A 20,281-nucleotide genomic window follows, 5' to 3' on the forward strand; every position below is an offset into this window, starting at 1 on the left:
ATACATAACAACAGGATATAGGTGCTGGTCCCAGAGACACTGGCTGAGATGCTGAATTTCATCACTTTTTCCTTTAAAATTGCCCTTGATCCAGCAGAGGCTCCGTAGCACCATCCCCATGAAGGCTGCCTCTCGAACTTGGCTCAAGCAGTAACACAAGCCAGGCACTTCATAATTATTCATGGCACAGCACCACGTCCCGCTGTATGTTCTGCATGATCTCTCCAGCCGTCAGCAGAACGGGAGACCAAGCAGCTAAAGGCCAAATTTGCAAACCCAGCCAGGCACACAGCTCTCACCGGTGCCGCGGCAGCCAGCACTACGGGCTGGGGAGCACAGGTGGCTCCGCCAGCGGGTCTGGCCCATGGCGATGCTGCGGGTGATGGAAAGGGGGCCACACTCCCCAGGGGACTTTGGGTCAGGACAGGTTCCCCGTGCTGATGTGAGAGTGGCAGCACCCCGAGGACAGGAGCACGCTGCTGTCTTTCAGCGTTAAATGGACACCAGCACCCGCTGCGACATGCTGATGCTAAAATGCCCTGGCCTTCCCTTTACATTCGCTCTGATGAGCACACCTGAGGATGTCAAGCTTTACTCTAACAATATTCAGAGTTCTTCAACAGGAAAACCACCTGCTCCAAAAGCACACGGAGGAGGAAGAGTGGCAAGCACCAATAAGCACCAGTAAATCACTTTTCCAGAAAGCAAACCCAGCTCTTAGGTTCCGGCGTCCTACAGCCACAGCCTCACCTCCATGAATGACTAATTCAAGCAAGATTTAGATCAGTACGGCAGATTAGACCCAGGGCTTTTTCTTCCAAAGCATTTGGGTCTTTTCTTCTTTTTATTTTTTTGAAGCAACCCTCTCTCTCACGCTAATTGCCACAGGACAGGACTTACATCTTCCTGACCCTCCTGTGCCTCCTGTCAGCTTTTCCTTCCCAGCACCAAGCAGGCTCTCTGGCAGCCTTCTCATTCTGCTGCTTCTCCTCTTTCAAAAGGGCTCCAGTTCAGCTTGCCCTTAGCCAACAATTTTTTTTTTCCCAGATAAGAAAGCCTGAAAGCTCTTTCTAAAAAGACTGGCAGAGTCACTTTCTCTGCACGTGATGCAATATTGCAGCGTCAGCCCGGCAGGACCAGCACTTTTGAAGGGCTGGGATCTGCAGGAAGCAAAGCACAGCCGAGGGCGGCCTGACCAGCAGCCTGGGTCAGACCCAACCTCCTCCAGCATCACTGACGTGTACCAGGACAGATGGCACAAGGCCAGAAATAAACAGCTTCGTTTTTAATTTTCATTAGGTTCCCAAAAACCTAATGTCTCCATATGATTAACATTGAATATCGGACACTATCGGGCGTGCTTCAATCTGTGAAAGGAGGAACCACATGAGGCAGAGGAGCTCTGCTGGGTGAGGGACAGAGGAGCACGGCAGACAGCTGCCCTTGCCCAGTGCCCTGAGCCCAGGTCCCCAACCTGTGAATATTTTTAGCAGCTCGCTGTGATCTGTCGCTGACTCAGTGTCATCTCCTGAACTTAGTCAGAAAGCTGCCGCCTGCCAGCGCAGAGTATATTGCTGGCACACATGCACACAGTTTCTCTAACAGCTTTATTTTAAAGGTACCAGAATACTTTCCCCACCCCACGCAATGTTTCTAAGTTTACTGAGTGTTATCCCCACTTCGCACATGAGAAAGGTTACTTGCTGTGATAAAGATAATACAGTGGCTTTTAGGATAAAAAGGCCGTATTCAAAATAAACTCAACACGAAACTCTGAAATTCATCCAAGAACATATACACAGTCAACATAAAGAAATTCCTGTTCATTCCTGTTATTTTCAAAATTGTGTAAATAGGAGATGAATTATTTTTGAATCCCAGAGATTCAGCTAGAGGTATAAGGCTCTGAACAGTCAAGATGCATCTCAGGGTCTCCGCCCTGAAGACCAAGGATAGGGTTTAGTTATTGGTTACAGCCCGACCTGCTGATGTAACTTACTGATTAAATAAATAACACAAATCCAGTAAATCCACATCCTGCTAATATCGGACAAAGAGTCAGAGTTATGTGCAATGGAGGCACCAGCATCTCCAAAGCGGTGCCTGGATTTCCACTTACAACTTGTATTAGATCAATGGATATTACTTTTCCTTTAAACTTGCCTCCCTGAAATCATGACAAAGGCACAAAATAGCAACCAAATGAGGTTTGCACACAGAGAAAGTAAAGCGTACCAAATCACTCAGGCTAATATAGCTCCGGGAATCAATAGGAGTATTTTTAGCCACCCTCATAAATCTCTGCTTTGCTTCTGCTCCTGGAAGCACCAGAGCAGATGAAGTCTCTCAGGCACCGACAGAGTCAAATCCACGGCACTTTGGTTTGCTTCTGCAAAAGCCTTAGAAAGAGCCACCATGATGCCGACAGACATAGCGTGCCAGGGACAGGGGCACGGCTCACATCCTTCAGAGCACCAACCAGTTTTCTGGGCTCTTAATCTTAAAAACAAAATACAAACACCGGGGGGAAAAAAAAATCACAGAAGTGCCAATTACAGGGAAAACACAAAAAGCTACACTGCAGTTTTGGAGGGTAATCTGCTACTTAAGTGTCTTGCCTTTTTTCTTCTCTAATATACGCATGCTGTTTTAATTACTTGGAGCTCATCAGAGCCATTCGGGCTGGATCGGGACGGCTGACTGAGTGCCCCAGCAGGCAGCGACGAGCTGCGGCGCGCTCAGGCTGAACCCTAACCGGGACCTGAAGGATTCCCCACTGCTCTGCAGGGCCAGGCACGACGGGCTTACACGGGACTGACAGTTGTGCTAGCGTTATGAAGTTAAATATTATGATAATTACCTTTCAGTAGATTTTATCTTGAAAATTGTCTCAGCTTTGGTGATGTTTGCATTGCAGTGAGTCATGTTTTTACATACTTTTTCCTATCAGTGGATGCAGAAGAAAATCTTAAGGGAAAAAAATACCCAAGAACATGACTGAAGAAGTGATTATTACTTTTTAACTTCTTCTACCAGAATTAATTCTGATTAAATCCTGAGTGAGGTCCCAGGAGGAGGTGTGGGCAGAGAATTGTGGCTACCACCCCGGTGCCAGCTGGCAGCGCTGCCCAGCCTGGCCGCGCGCCCTGCGCCTGCGGGCACGGAGCTGCATCCACAAACGTGGCATCACCCGCGGCCAAATGCATCGCCGTCTGAAGATCTGCTCCCTGAATTTTCATTTTAACAGCCTCTCAGATAAGAGCCAGCTCCAGGTGGAATATTACCCCAGCCTGCCGACGCAGACCCCGTGCTGCACCCCGGTCACCCAGCTGCAGCCCCCCGCCAGCATCCATGCACAGGGCAGCCCCACTTTGAGCAGAAGCACTTTGTGCTCCTCACCCGCAGGTGGGACCCCAGCCCCGAGCCCTAGAAGACAGCAGGTTCTTGCCACTCAACCCTAGAGAACAGCCACCGGTCCCCCACCACCAGCAAAAAAGAAAATCCAAAATATCACACCAAAATTCTACAGCGTAAGGTAAATGAAGCACCAAGTAGAAATCTGCTGCGGTCTCAGTTCCGGTGACGTCCCACCATTACAGTGCTCCCCCGAAGCCTTGGCTGCCAGATCTGAGTATTTTCGGAAGTCCTACAGTTAAACACTCCTCATCAAAACTGTTGTCTTTTTTTTTTTTTTTCACCCGAAAAGGAAAGATTAAAAATAACAGACAAGGGAGATAAGGAAGGGAGACTTGAAAGTCATTTTTATCATAATAGCTGGCAAACACACATAATTAGATTTTGATAGCGAGGAAAGAAAGCAGACTGTGTTTACAGCAACTTTAAATCAGCAAGTTCTGTTCAAGAATAAAGAGCTGGAATCCGCTATCTGACGATTGCCGTTAACGTTCTAGACCTGACAAACTGCTCCCGTGCTCAGCCATTTCCCCGGTTTCCTCCTATCTCAGTTGGCCTAACAAAAGTTATTACTTCTCCCTGCAAGCCTTGGCTTTCATATCCTAGTATCCGATAAATAACGGGCAGAGAGAACACAGATTTCTATCTTAATTTTAAAAGGAAAATTTGTGTGTCCTCCCCAAGGACCAACCGAATCCTATTAAAAGAAACTCAACCTTTTGCTTTTAGAGAGCTTTCCCAGTCGCTCCTCGGTACGTTCGTGGAAACCTCAGATCCTTCTGCCACATAGGATGCCTTAAGGGAAAATGATGGTGTCATTGGTGGCACCAGAAACCTTTCCAGTAACTAAAAAGAAATAGTAGCATAGGTGATAAGTAATTAAAAAAATATTAGCATAGGTAATATTTATGGAAAATAACTAATTTATCTTTACAGCAGCATTTGTAGCAACAACTGATGAGGAATTTGCTTTGCTACAAGTATAAACAATGTTAAGCTTCATCTTTGTACATAAAGAAACAGAATCCAAACTCATCCTTTCTCATTGGAAATTAATTAAAAAGTTGGACTTTGTTACATTTGTCAGCACGGGCCCCAGCTTTAAAAGCTATTAGTTCTACTCATTTCATCTTAGTCTTGCTTATAAGGAATTTAGCTACAGCTAGGAGGTGGCTTTACAAATTACACATTGCTGATGAGATTTTGCAAGGCTGAGATAATTTTTTTCCCCTCTCTTTTTCTTTCCCCCATAGCTGCAAACACAACAGAGCAGTTCTGACAGCTGCCTTCAAATCCACAGATACCTGGCGCCCTCGGAGCCACCAGGAGCATGGTCTCTGTGTCTCACCCCGGAGGCAGCTGGCCACCATGGGCTCACCTGGCTTCAGGACGGCCAGAGGGCCCCACGGCCAGCGGGACCCGTGGCCGGAGGGACCCATCGCTTCACCCCGGGAGCCCTGCCCGACTCAGGGGTCTGCAGAGAAAAGCTCTCCTTCCAAAGCTGCAGAGGAAATGCCAGCAAAGGAGCGCTTGCTTGTGGGAAGAAAAAAGATTTAATGTCTAGATTAAGTGCAGCATGCCTTGTTCCCGCTGACAGAATGGCTGGACGTTAGCGGCTGTCCCTCTCAAGCTGCCTCTCCCCAGAGAGCCGCTGCCGTCGGCAGCAGCGATGGGGACACACGAGCACGGCCCCGCTCCCCTCCGCTCTCTCCTGTTCTGAGTCTGCTTCCCGAAAGCAACAACGCTGCTGCTTTGACAGAAGTCCTGCTGTCCCACGGGAACACGCTGGAAGAATGAACGATAGGCTTGGTTTAAGGAAGGTCTAAAATTTATTGCTGCAAAGCCACGCAAGTGAAATGGGAACTCTGAAAAGGGGAGGGCACTGCCTGAGTGCTGAGACAGGATTAGGTTGTCCGTACAAAGGAAAATTAGTCGGGTACTTTTATTGCTTTTCAACGGGTTCCTGTTGTTAAATGAATACAATAAAGTGCTGTTTGCTATGTCATTCATTCTGCTAATTGCCATACCTGCAGCTGAAAACAATGCTTTGGGTTTTCCAAATAAACAGAACCGAAACCATGGCAAAGTCGCTGCTCAAGCACACACACTGAGCAGGGGCAGCAAGCCGAGCTGGTCTCACGAGACCAGACTCTCAGCCTCCGGCGAGCAAAATCATCCTGTGAAATAATCACATAGCTCCTACCTGCTGGAAAGGGAGTGTGGTGAGAGAAGAGACAGGGGGCTGCGATTATTACTTCTGTTTTAAAAGACTGGAGGTGCTCAGGTAAAGAGGCCTGGAAGACGATGGGCTCATCTAACCAGACGCACCGCAGCTGTGATAAACAGGCCCTGAGGAACAAACACACTTCCTTTGAAGGCCGAATCACAATCCTGATACACAGATCAGCAAGGATTTGTTCTGATGATGCTATTTATGTTGTGCGAACATTAAAAGGTGGCAAAGAGTCATTTTTGGCATTGTCGCACATTCAAACAGAAATCTTTCTGAAGTTCACTCAAAGCCTGCTTTACTTCCGCAGCATTTCCACGCTTTCCAGAGATGCATTAGGATGTCCCAGTGGCAATTACCAACTCCTGGACTTAATGAAATGATCCCTTAGCAATGCCTCTACTCCAGCTGACCTGTTTGAATACATTTCGAGATGTCATCCAAATGCAAACCCCCGAGCTTTGTGGGAGGCATTTATTTTATTTCCAAAAGGAAAAGAGAGGACTTTCTGCTGTCTCTGCCCCTTTACTGCTATCTTCATGTGAGATTTTCCTCTGATTAAGATGCTGCTTAGTACTGAGAGCACTCAGGGCTTCGGGGATAATTTACCGTACCTGTATGTGCCTTGACTTATGCCCCATGCTGGGACTCACAGCAAGGAGCTGCTCCTGGCTGGTTTCAGACTAACAGACCACAGTAAGCCGCCACAGCTCTACACCCATTCAACTTTTTGCAGCCCAGGACGGCCAGCTTACCCTGCCACAGCGGCAGAAACAGCGTTGTTTTTATAACAATGGCATAAGCCTTCTCCCAGCCTTTTCCGTGATCCTGGACGCTGTGCGCTACTGAAGCTCCCAGCCTCAGGAACCCAGCACACTTCTACAGCCACCTAGAGCAGCGTTCGGTGGAGCAGAGAGACAGTGAGCTCTCCCACTGGACAGACCCGCCCGTGGGCTCATCCAGAATTTAGCCCAATTATCAGCTGCTGCTGCTGAGGTTCGCTGTTTGAAGCATTATTGCTTATATATCCTCCAGCATTAGGATAACACATTCCATTCATGAGGGTTTTCTATGTGCCATACAGTTATTTTATTGCTGAACACTTCCCTCGCTGTAGGGACACTGCCCAAATCCTGACTCCTGCATGCTGGATACGTCCCATCAGCATCCTCCCCAGCCCAGGGTGCAGAGACACCCACCTCACGCCCAGCAGCACCTCTCTTCTCCCTGCAGCAAGCCTCCGTGTTCACAGACTGTTGTTTCTCCGTACAAACGTCTCTGGCAATGGCTCATCCCTCATTGACGCGGGTGCCAACAGAGTCAGACGTGCTGATAACAGCTGAGAGGCTGCACAGGGCTGCTTCCAATTTCTGGCCTCGCTGACTCTATTCCCAGGGAGTAAAGTTTGCCACAATGTTGATTCTGCTAAATGTGCTTGATGAACTTACGTACTTAATGGGCAATAAGGAAGAGCTAAAACTAATTAGGACTTCTATATAATTTAAGAAAAACTAACAATTTTAGGAAAATAAATAGGGGGAAAGAAGAAAGAATACTAAAGGAAAAAAAAAGAAAACAGAATAGTAAAAAAATCTAACAAGTAATTCTGAGAAAAAAATTGTTGTTTAAAACATTCGAATATGAAAAGCAAAGAAAAAATGTTATAGGCAGTTCACATCAAAGAATTTCAATGGCAGAAGCAAAACAAGTAGATGAAGGGTCATTGCATACTATTGTCACCTGCTTTGTAGTTGCAATGGGAAGCTAAATTGAAATCTTGTAAGAAGTGACATTTTTAAAGACTTCCAATACTGCAGATGGAAAGCATGACACTTTTTTCCCTTGTACTTTTTATTTTCCAAGCAAGAGCATAACTTTATGCTATTATATAAAGGTGGATATAATCTATGGCCTTTCCGCCAACTATTTCACACAACAAACCACAGGAACGGACGCTTACTGACAACCCAGCAGAGCTGGGCCAATGTGCTGAACAAACTTAAAAGCCAGGCTCCAACTTACCCTTTTGAAGGAAGAGGCTTTGAAATTCATAGGCCTTATAGGTCCAGAATCACTTTTCACACATATTAATTTCATTCTGGTAAAATATGGAACTTGACGAACTCCATAGTAAGTGCCCGATAGTTTTATATTTGATTAGAAAGTGCAGCTGGGCTGGGATTCAGCCCTACCGAATGGCACATCTTTGGGGCCACTTTAGCACACAGAAGGTGGAAGTTCAGCAGAAGGAAGGCACATTTTAACCTCACAAAACTGAAAGATTGGGAGTGACAATAAGACATACCACTTGGAAAGGGGGAAGAGAAGAGGACAGGATACAAGGACCACACCCATGCTACTTTCTAAACGCACTTGATGCCTCTCCCTTCTACCCCATCCCACAAGGAAAGCAACTAGCAATGGTTATGCTGCCTTACAGCTATATGCAAAACAATGAACTGCTCTAATATTCTCCTGAAGATCTCATCAAACAATAAACAAGCAGCATGGCATGGATAAATAACTACTGCCTTGTGACAAACAAGGAAATATTTATGGAAGGCTATTAAACTTGGATTACTTATCTCAGACTGGAGCAGTTTCAGAATCGCCAATCAGCTCTGCTGACTAAATACATATTTACAAATGCTTTAACTGTTTTATTTACCCAACGGATCAAAATGGCTTATTCATTCTATTCTGGTTCTATTTTGGTCTACCAAGTACAGTAAATGTGCTGTTAGGTGCATAATAAAACCCCTTCAGAAAAGTAATTGCATTACCTTACACACACTAGATTTTTCTTTCCCAAACACCGAGAACAACTGGACCATTTTACAGACTCATAACTTCCTATTAAAAACATACTGACACTAATCACTGAGCTGAAATCTCGCTTAGAAATGTAATGTCTGAAAGCAACGTTTACCACTTGCAGCAGAGCCCTCTCAAAAACCACTTATTTAAGCACTGCGTTTGCTACAGCAGCACCCAGGGTCTAGGTTATGGCACCAACCACCCCGGCACAAGTCACTCTCCACACTCCCACCCACGTGGGCTTTGGTGACGATTTGATGTGGTGGAAGAAGACGACGGATCCACAGGTATGTACTGCAAAACCCACCAGTGCTTTCCTCTGCCACTGCCCTGACAAAGTTAGGCAGCCCCAGGAGAAAATACGAGGGCAGTACTAGCACCTTCCCTGCTGAAAACCCCACTGCTTCAGCTCCCATCACCCAGGCTGATGCTCAACATCCGTCACAGGTGAAGGCCACAGGCACCTGGCTACAAGTGCCTGAACTAAGAGAGCATGAAGAGGGCAATTTCTGTCTTGGTTTATCTCATACTTGGGCAGTATGTTAAAGCTCTAAAAGTATTAACTTAATTGTTCTGCCTTATGGTAAAAGCTCAGTTCGGGAAGAAATGGCATATTGAAACCTAGTAAGTCTGTAATTGAAAACATACCATGTCCTTACACATTAAACAGCCCAGCAGCACATTTAAAATCGTGACTCAAAAACCTGATTAAGCTCATAAGCGATGCTGGACTTTGGGCTTTCTGGCTGGAAGTCCGTAGTTGCTTATTTTGATAATTTCTGAGACATGCTGGAGAAACTGACTTGTCGAAGAGTATTTACATACTACACTCTACTGCCTTTATCAGAAACATCTGCTGTCAGTTTTTATTTAACCCTCACAATAGAGGTTTTTTTTTACTGCTGCTCTGGAATATCAAGGTTTCCAACAGATCTGCACCTTTCAATGTTGTGTGCAAGCAGCGTACGCCCTCTCATTATGGGAGAGACCTCCATACCCTGCAATACCCTGTGTACTAACAGTATTTGACTTTCAATAATTTACCAGCAGTTCTGGGCAGCTGGGGGGGGGGTCTCAGCTGTCTGGGGGTCAGCCAACACGACTCCCATCCACAACAAGGGCAAGAAGGAGGATCCAGGGAATTACGGGCCTGTCGTTCTGACCTCAGTACCCGAGGAGGTTGTGGAGCAGACCATTTTGAGTGTCAGCACACAGAGGACAAGTGGGCGATCAGATGCAGCCAGCATCGGTCCATGAAGGGCAGGCCCCGCCTGACTAATGTGATCAGCTGCTATGACAATATGGCCTACTTAGTACGTGAGGGAGACGCTGTGGATGTCGGTGACCTGGATTTTAGTAAGGAATTTGGTGTTATTTCTACACTATTCTCCTGGAGAAACTGTCTGCTTGCGCCTTAGCCAGGTGCCCAGGTCACGGGGTGAAGAACTGGCTGGCAGGGCCCAAATAATCCCAATGACCGGGCCTGGGGCCAGCCGGCCTCCAGCAGCACTCCTCGAGGCTCAGGACTGGGCCGGTTTTGTTTCACATTTCTGTCGGTGAGCTGGGTGAGGGGATCAAGTGCACCCGCACAAAGTTTGTGGATGACACCAAGCTAGGCAGGACTGCTGAGCCGTGTGAGGGCAGGAAGGTGCTGCAGAGGGACCCGGATAGGCAAAAATCAATGGTCCGAGTTCAAACGCGTGACACTGAACAAGGCTAAGCACAGGGTATCTGAGACACGTGGACACAGCCCTACAGGGCATGGTTTAACGACAGAACTCAGGAGGTCATTTTGATGGTTACACTTGATCTTGAAGGTCATTCACAACCCGTATGATTCCACATTTTCAGCATAATTATGCGAAACATTTCTCTATTTCTCACATGAACAGCAACAACCACCCAGAACAACAGCCAACATACATGGAAAATCTCACTTTGAATTTCAACCTGGCTGCTGCTAGAGATGTTTAAGTCAACACATTGTTTGTCTGAAAATCTATCCCTCTCTTAAGGTCAAGTTGTCTTAAAAGACCAGTGCAAGCCTGCCATGCTCTGTGGGTCAGGCTGAGAAGAAAAGTGCTTCCAGAGGGGGGAAGATGCAGCCAAGACAAGGTGTGTAATTCACAGTGGTATCTTCTAAAGGAGTGATTAGTGTAACTGGAAGAAACAGAGAGGCAAGCAGAGTTGGAGTCAAGGGATGCTAGGGGAGTGAAAAATGTTTAGTTAGTTATCTCTTGGGGAAAGGCAGGCAATTTAGAGGCTGTGGAGCACAGAGATTATCAGGTGAGAAAAAAAGAGGGAGAGACAGACCCATGAAATAAAACTAATCTATTAAGTCTTCATCCAAATTGAGGGTTCAAGGTGACCAGGAGGCCAATCCAACTCAGGCAGGAAGGAGAAAGCAACACCACCAGCACAGCCCCATAACCCATCCAGACAGCTCTTCTTCTAGGGAGCACAGAGGGTGCCCCTGCACGCCGTGCTGGGGGCATTGGGCAGACTCTGCAGAAGTGCCCCAAAAGGAGTGGCACTTGGCATTTTCCATGGGAAAAAAAAAAAAAAAAAAAGACCATCCTCCTTTTAGCTCCAGGAAATATGCTCATTTTTCTTGTGAGGTTTCCAAATAGCATCCAACCTGGAAAGCAAACGCCTCCTGCTCATCAATTCATGTTGTGTTTCCTGCTGCTTCCTGAGCACGGAGGTATCTTTTTTGCATGCTTTTGACTTAAAATTCTTATGTAGCCTGAAGCTAGAAGTTTGTTCAAGTAAATCCTGCCTTGATGTTAACTGTTCCGAGAAGCTCGGTTGATCTGCATCTTTTCCTCCTCCTTTTTCTAGGAAATTTCCTCTGCGTGCCCAGAGATCAAACTTGACTGATACCCCAGGTGTTCCCCACACGGCCACATCAGGAACTAGGATGTCGTCAATGGTGTGACAGGGCCGAGCAGGGCTGCAATGGGCAGCAAGGTGTGGCTACCAGGCCTGGCAGCACAGTAGCCACTAGCACAACAGGCTCATCCTGCTGCCAAACCAGCACTGTTCGTTCTACATTCAGATGGAAAAAATAGATGCCTTCAGGCACATCCAGCCTCAAAACTCTACATGGGGATTATTTATGAAGAATAGTAGTATGGAATACATATATGTATGATTTTTGCATCTCCCTCTAAATCCTCACAAATTAGTTTTCTGGCTTACCTCCATTTTCTGCTTCTCCCCATCCAAGGAGCTGAAGCCTGGCCACTACCTAAGCTTGCCCACAAGCTCCTTCTCCTGTCTTGCTGCTGGTAACAGCTGCCTGGTTTCCTGCTGTTCAAGTTTTTGCTGCATCTCCTCTGGGTCCATCAATCTGCAGCTCTAGCAAAGCCAAATACTGTATTTACTTACCCAACATTCGTGCCCACTCTGCTATGAACAGAATTTATTCCTTTTGCCCCAAAGTACTTAAAAATAGAAACTGATGTATTAATTTACAACAGCTTTAAGCCTGCAAAGCTCTTCTGCTTCCAGCAGTAAGACAGCTGGGCGTGCAGTGGGTTTCCTACATCTACTGGCAAAGTTAGGCTAAACCATAGCTGCAATCACATTTTCAGAAGTAATCCACGTGAATGAAAAAACAGCACTTTGGAAGCAAAACATGAGCAGCAGGATCAGCACTGTTTAGCTGAGAAAACTCAAGCTCCCTGGCTGAGCTGCAATTCCCCACTCGTTGTGCTAGCGGCCACGCATCCTTGTCCAGAGCCCCCTGTGTGTGCACAGTACTAACCGCACGGTGAGACTGCCTAGGAGCATCTCTATTACTGTTTAATTTACTGCGCCTAACATCAACAAATGAGTTGATTACCGTGGGTTCTTCCCTATCTGCATGGTTTTACTCCCTCTGTTAACTTTTGTCACCTAGAACAACAAAATATATCAAATTATAATTAAGCACCATTGCTGATAGATAGGTGGGAGTGAACAACTTTGCCCACCCTCCACCCCTGATTTGGATTAGCCTGCCTCTACAATAAAATCCAAGCTGAAAAATATTTTGAGCAGTTCCTTGGAAAGATTTTTACCCTCATTTCTACCTATCCCCCTGCCAACACTGCAAAAGTGGGTATCACGTATGTGAAGGAGGATCAGGTGGGATTCAATGTTACAAAATGTACAAAAATGCTGAGGGACTGCAGTTCAAGCTTAGAAAAACAGGAGCTTAACATTAATATGTTGACCTAAATTTCTCTATCCAGTCAGATTTCCATTCATTGGAAACATTCTCTCGATTTTTCAGGGCATATAAAAATTTCTATGAAAATTAAAAGAACAGATGGATGAAGACATGAATCTTTGCTTAAAGCAAAGAGTAATTTTAAAAATCAGTACAATAAACGAGGAAATTATTCCTACTTGTGATCCTACAAAATAGGTATTTTTAACATAGCCTTTCCTCTGAACATCTGAAGCATGTCCCAAAGATAAAGCTGGCATGTTTCTGAACATGCCAATTTTATACGCATATAGCATACACATACAAACCTGCAGATTTGTGTAGCGTCTTGTAATCTGGATGTCATTTGGATAACCCAACAGCCACAACCATAAGAGCACAGCTGTTTCTAAAGAGCAGTGCAGTACAGTCAGTTACTGATTTGCAGGGGGGGTGGGGGGATGTTAAGGTACAAAAACAAGTTTATTGGACTCTAGCAATAGGAAAAGAACAATGGCATAGAAAATTAATAGGTGATTTACTACAAAAGTAATTACAGCTGATCACTTCATTGTGTTCCTGAAGGGTCTGAGGAGAGAAACTTGCCCTTCCTGCCAAATTCTGAGAGCCTTTCATCTTCCATGGAGGGGAGGAAATTTGAAATGTGCAGAAGAAAAGGACAAAGTCAATAGAATTTCTAAAGGGCATTACTGCTTTATAACCATGAGTTGGTTTTTCATCTAGGGCATAAGAACCAACGTCGAGTGGCAAGCAATGAAATATTTCTTAAGCTGTTGGCTGGATCTTCCACCACTGCTAATTGATGCGGCTCCAGAGCTTTCATAAAAACCACAGCAACTTGGGTGCGCTCGTTCTCTTGCTCGTCACCGTGATTAGTAAACTCACTACAATGATGAGGATCATGTGTCATTAATAAATACATAAAAATACAAATAGGACTTCCACAATACAGAGCTTGTGAACGCTTCAAAGAAAAGGCTTTATCGCTTTAATGCTAAACAGAGTTTGTATTTTTATGGTAGTTTGATGTCATCTGTCTGAATAAATTCGGAGTTGCAACTCATTTAAGATTATATGGACAAACAGAGTGGAAGAAATCTGCTTGAACATTTCTTGGCTGAATGGTTTAAAAAGCAACTTTTGACACTAATTTGTTGAATGGATGATTGTGAGCAACAAAAACAAATTAAAAGTTAAGTGTTTCGGCTAGATCCTCAGCTAATAAAAAGCACTGGTGGTCCATTAAATTGTGTGGCTTTGCTCATTTGTGTCTGCTGAATATCTGCCTCTATACTTAATGTGACTATCCATACACTTAGCCATACAGTTATACTCTGCTTACATTTTATTCTTAGTACTGAGCATCTTTTATTCCTGCACTTCCAACAGCAGCAGGCGCATTTGTCAGCTCCAGAAGTTGCAGAATTAGTCCTTATGTACTTGAAAGAGTCGGGACAGCCACCAGAGACCCCTTCTGCTAGATGTGTAGAATTTGATATGAACGTACACTGCTTTTACATATATAAATTCTGCGGTCCTTAATTTACAGGAACAGATGAGCATCATACGTTCATCTATACTCATTACATAGTAAAAACTCACCCCTCTTTGAAATGAAGTCCTGCCACTGTCAAGCCAAATGCTCACAGGCTTTCCCTTTGGAGCTTGGTCTAGCACTTCTGAATTGCTGTAAGCCTTTTAGCCTCCCTGTTTTCTGCTGCATGCTGTTCCCTTCCCTTTCCACTAAATACATGTTGTGTCCACCCAGTCAGCACAAATTGCTGCATTTCCTGACTCCCTGTCCCTGTTTTGCTGAGTCCAACCTGTTCTCTTGCACCTCTGCACTGTCCTATCCTGGACAGCTGATGTAAAAACACAGGTTAATATTTTTATTTCATTTCCCCCTTCCTGTGTGCTAAATGCAGGTTGCATATAGGAACCAGCAACAATGCTAACACCTGAAACCAGAGAGCTGAACACCCAGACACACCCAGGCAGGTCAAATCCCACTCACCTCCAATACAGGGAGCTCATCTGCTCAACATACACTCACCGGGGTGCCAGCAGATATTAAGGGAGACAAAAACAATCTAGAAAACGAGCATTACACAAGCCAATACTGCATCCTCACTGCAAGAGCTGCACGGGGTGTGGTTGTATAAACATATGGAGTAAATAATGGAAAAGTACTTAGATAGAAATAGAATAAGAAAAAAATGGTTAGTTGGAAAAAAAGGTCTGCCTCCTCTAACTTGCCCCCTGATTTGAGTTTAGAAGAGTAATAAAAAATGGTGTTCAAATCCTGTGCTTATTTACCACATGCTGTTTTCTTGTTTTTCTTTTTAAACCCAGCATCACAAAATCTGGTGCCTCATAACATGTTCTGTTTTCCATTACATGAGTATAATGCGGATGTAAACTGCAGTGGGTTATGTTTGAAAGCAAAATTTTGACTTAATGGGATTAAACCGAATATAGGAAAGTATTGTTGCAGCTTCTAATCAACTACCAGAATGAGTTTTTTTGTTTTGTTTTCAGTTCACAGAGCATCTTTAGTCTAAAAGGATAATACTCAAACACCAGCTAGGCAGCCCAGGAACAAAACAGCTCTGCAGCCATTGCCACTTAAATTCAGAAAGAAATCAGTCTTCATACATCACAGTGGAAGATGGCTGCCAGCTGCAGTCAGGGAGGCATCTCCCCTCTGTACCACAGCAATTAAAAGATCATGTAATTACTGTTCATCTAGCGCCCACGGAAGTCAAAGGAAACCATTCATCGACTGTAATGGGCTTTGGAGCAGCTTCAAAATTTCTCCAGCATTTGCAGTCCTGACGCTGGAAACCAAATGCATCCCAGTTTAGCTAGGCTCATCCACAGCTAAGTGTTTTCACATCTTTCTTTCATCTAATATAAACACAACCCTGTAAGCCCAGGCACAACTGACCATCAGTGTCAATTAAATGGACTATTTGTTGAAGGAAATAAGTACAGTGAGTCAGTGTTTACACATGGACCACTCAACAATCTAGGCTTTATTTCCTTTGAAAGAAACAAACTTCAATCTAACGAAATCAAACCTTTTGTCCAAAAGAGAAAAAAGAAAAATTCTGGAGAGTGTAAGCCAGGATTGCCCCTCACTTCAGCAAAAAATTTTAATTACTCTTGCTCACCCATGACGACAGGATAAAAGAGAACAAAGCATGCTTGCTACATGTTCTCTTGTGTTAGTTTGTTAGATATTTTTAAGTTTCATTTTTTCAACTTTTTCCAAAGTCAAATCTTCCACCAGGGACAGGGAACAATATTCTTCCTCCTCTTCAAAAAGAAACTCTCCACCCTTCAACCTCTTCCAGTCTTCTCTGGTTTCTTCAGGAAAAAAACATTATCCATAAAAAAGTTACCACTCTATAGAAAAAAATCAGATCATGCCATGTAACAATTTAAATCCTTTTGTGTGCATAAACATTTTTACTCACCTGATATTTTGTTCTCGCCGTGATATCTGCTCTGCAAACATTTTAATACTCATCAGGTTTGTGAAGGAGGCTTTTGTTGAATTATTTCATAGGAACTACTGAGGACAAGCTCCATAGAGGGAAATCCTTAGTCTTTGCTGAACGTGCCCAGACAGCTTAGCGAATCGACAGGTTTTTAGTGACCAACATGTATTTACCATGTTTTGTTAGCATTTTCTTCTTGAATTCCAAGTAGTCTCCAGTCCTTCAAACACCTGATTTTTCAGACTGCATTGCAGGCCATCGACCCAGTTTATCTATAAGCTAAGTCTTGACTTCTTGGCTACTGTCACCTTCTCTCCACTTCATCCCTGGATCTAAGCCTCCTGACCGAAATTCATTATATTAAATGTATTTTTGCAAAAAGGAGGTTGGTTTCACCCAAGTGTTTTCCGTTTGAAAAATGTTACAGTAAATTCTCCAAATGGAAGTCAAGTCTTACCCATTCTGTGAAGAAAATGAGAAATCAACCTAATTGGGCCTGGAAATTCAGTGTCAGAAATTCAGCCACAGAGCTCAAAATCCAGTCACAGCTCTGAAGTAACATTTTCAAAACACCTTCATAACCCATAAACTCAGTCTTACTTTCAAAAATTGCTATTTGAATTCTTAGAAATTCTGGTTACCTTCATTCGGAAGTAAGCTATGGAGATCCAAATCACATCTGAAGTTAAACTTGGAGTACTGTAACAAAGCTTTCTTCATTAAACCCGTTTGCACCAGCACAAGACTGGACTCAATCTCTATGTCAGTAATGAATTGCACCACACACTGCACAGCTAGAACAATGTCTTGACACCTGTGAAGAAGAAATGCTTCTCTGCATCTCAGAGCCACTTTAACAACCCATGATCCCTCCTCAGTCTAAGACTGATGGAATTCTGATAAAATGGGATTTCTTCATTAGAAGAAATGGAAGTTGGGACAAACATGTGCATGCTGGAAATCTAAGCTAACCAGATTTTGCATTTGCAACAGCTATATATTTGAATTGTTCAAGTCCTCCTGCTGTCTCACCCTCACTGGGCTGAGGAGCTCCTGCCTGGAGACCTGTGTTCACAGCCAAAAAACAGAAAAACCAAGGGATTATTTGCCCAGAGGACGAGTGGACCTGACCTTTCTGTTTACACAATAAAACAACGGTTAATTAAAACCTCTTTACATTATACTGAGACAGATGAGGCAAACAACTGCATGATCTGGAAAACATCTGCTAAACAAAATCAAAATTAATGATAACCAGAATGAGCTCTTTGATGGCTGATACTCACCCAGCTGCCAGGAACCATCAGTAAGCTGCTCTCATAACAGCAATTAGTTACTAATGCAAAAGTTTGCAGGGGCAGGACCTGTGCTCAGAGCACCTGCACAACTTGTGTTCAACGCTGCTATACCTTGCAGTGGATTTGCAGCACACTGATGCATGGAAAGACTTCAGCCTTTATCTCCCCAAAATGCTCTAGGGTTAGAGTTTAGATCCCACCAGAACCCAAACTTTGACTTGCATGCCCAACACTGTAATGCCATTCTGCTTTGAAAAAGCAACTTTTCATTGAAATAAATCTACAAGTTGCTACACGAAGATCTGTCAGGTGAGTGTTAGGAGGCAGTCTTTGAAACCTAGCAGCAGTATGCTTTTTCAAGTCTGTAAACTCATGTTTGTTTTAAGAAGTCACTGTAAGAATACTCAACACCAACAAGCACATCGAAAGAAAAATTTCTCCTACCTTTTCTTCTTGTGACTTCAAACCTTCTGGATTCCTATAACGAAAAAGAGAATTTTTGTGGTTTTTTTTTTTGAAAAAAAAATACAAGAATTGTTCAAAGGCAGCATGAACAGAAACCCCTAAAAGCATTAGTCATTGTCACAGAGATGCATCTATGAAGCTCTGCACAATAACCGAGTAATTACAAGTATACATTTCAGTTTGTCCATAAATATTTAATGGATTAATATATCACCTGAAGTGATTCATCACTCCACAACAGGTTACATGGTAGAGCGTAATATCTTACTTTAAATGGATTTTTTTCTATTGTTAAATGGAAACAGCTATAAGGGGTTTTATTATTAATATAGCAAGGATTTGGGATTGAGGGAGAAGGAGCAGTTACGGGTCTTTTTAGCAGAGACTGTCGCAAATACCCGAATAATTTCAGAATAATCAGACTACTCATGCTCTGAGGGTTCATTTCAATATTTGCACAACCACATTATCTGCTCTGTTTCTCCCAAAGCATCACTACCACCTCCAATCACAAAACTTTAAAAAACACACTGCTCAGAGTCTCAAAGGGTATTGCATTCCCAGACAACGCTATCTACTTACACTAAGGGTGAGACTCCAAAGGAATAAATATTTAATTCCAAGTGGGAAAGTTATTTATGGATTAATTACTAATGCTTATAATTTCTACCATTCCAGTTATTTCTTGCAACCAGTATTGAAGATAGAGGAATCTCAGAGGACTCTAGAGGACCATCCCCGCATACCACTGGCCCTGAGTCACACTGACCTGGACACTGCCCACTCATGCAGGATTAACCCCACTGAGCACAAACCTGGAGCTGGAAGACCCCAAAGACGTCCTGGCAGACACCAGCACAGTCTCTGCTGCCAAAGGAACCGGGGATGCCCATGAGATGGCAGAGACAGTGCCAGCAGCTGCTTCCCACCCAGCTCCACGCTGGGCCCCAGGACCATCCTTGCTGCTTTTGACGTACCTCAGAAACAGCTTGGCTCTTATTCGGTAATCTGCTCCCAGATTTTAAAAGCTACTTTTTCCCCAATGGTCTCCCCCACAGCAGGGACACAGGAAACAGGAGCAAGCTCTCCAGCTCCCTGCCAAACACTTGTTATGCAGATTTTTACTCCCGTGGATATGCCTTGTTTAACTTCATTTCATTCCCTTAGTGCTCACTGTTCTCGGATGTTTATTTACCTGAGAATGAAATAAAAATAATTTTCCCTGCTTTTGATAGGAAAAAAATGGCCTTCCTAGACATCTGAGCTTTATCCCACCTGATGCTTATTATGGTTTTATTTGTGCTCTGTTTTCACTTAAACTAACTCCCTGCAGACCACACTTAGACAAAGGGAAGTAAAACAAAGTGCTGTGCATCTCATGAAGTCTACCCACACCCCTTTCTGCATTAGTGCCTTGCCATGGGGTAACAGAAACCAGAAATCTGCTACTGGAGCATGTGATAAAAATAGAGCTTTTCAAAGTGGCAGAAGATGGAAATAAACCAAGGAAAAACAGCTCATGGAAGTAACAGTGGCACCTGCTCGGCTAACAACTGCTGACCTCACTTCCCCAAAACTTCATCACTTCAACCAAAACAAGCCGTTTCACTACAGGATGCAATATTTCTCACAGAACACACACCACATGACTGTAGCTATTCATTTACTAGCTGCAGAAATGCTCCTTGTCTTGTCACTCCAGGACCCCAGCGCGGTCCCAGCCCACGGCCTGGCCACCACAGGCGGGTGCAGCCCAGCCGAGGCCTGCACCAGCCCTGGGCCAAATCCCACCACACATCTCCTGGGCCTGCTCTGCTCCGTCCTGCTGACAATTTTATATTTTGTCACCATTTGTGCATACACAGAAGAGGCAGCTGCTCTCTCCTGTCTTGAAAACAAGTTGTTTTCTTATAAAAAAAAAAGAAGTAGGATCGGGAAGGCAGAAAGAGGTTCCTTGCCATCCTCCAAGCCAACCAAGGGGGATAAACAAAAAAAAGTTGGTATTTATAAAAACAGGAAGTTATTATTCCCCATAGGATTCTACCTCAGTGATCTCAAGAAATATAGGAAATGGCAGTCAGGATTAGTACAGACTTCAAAGCATTTATCCTCTTTAGGCAGCAAAGCTCTGAGCTGTGTAGACAGTTACACTCCAGGGACCTCTCAAAGCTTTTCAAAATATTAGTTTAAGAGGTGGGGCACAGAATAAAAAAATCCAGATACAGCTTGATATCATTAAGCCCGTGTACGTGTAATATATGCAAAAGGGAAGAGTACTTTTAAAGTTCCCTTGGAGCCCCTCACTTTAACAAGCTTCTTGAATACTCTGCAGTTCAAA

At 44.1% G+C, this 20,281-nt stretch overlaps 1 protein-coding gene across 6 annotated transcripts in view; it reads right to left on the minus strand.

Annotated features, from left to right (window-relative positions):
* The window catches only part of FSTL4 (follistatin like 4), a 213,656-nt gene that overhangs the window by 180,110 nt on the left and 13,265 nt on the right, over positions 1–20,281 (minus strand). For 4 of the 6 annotated variants that reach the window (XM_067005500.1, XM_048057187.2, XM_013175835.3 and 1 more), the window contains exon 3: positions 17,923–17,956. In XM_067005500.1, the coding sequence (XP_066861601.1) occupies positions 17,923–17,956 (34 nt within the window). Of the gene's footprint in view, positions 1–16,821; positions 16,995–17,922; positions 17,957–19,585; positions 20,081–20,281 lie in introns of those variants that run through there. The other 2 variants (XM_013175837.3, XM_048057190.2) reach the window with 2 other exon arrangements.

This window comes from Anser cygnoides, chromosome 14 (genome assembly GCF_040182565.1).
Source record: "Anser cygnoides isolate HZ-2024a breed goose chromosome 14, Taihu_goose_T2T_genome, whole genome shotgun sequence".
NCBI lineage: Eukaryota > Metazoa > Chordata > Aves > Anseriformes > Anatidae > Anser > Anser cygnoides.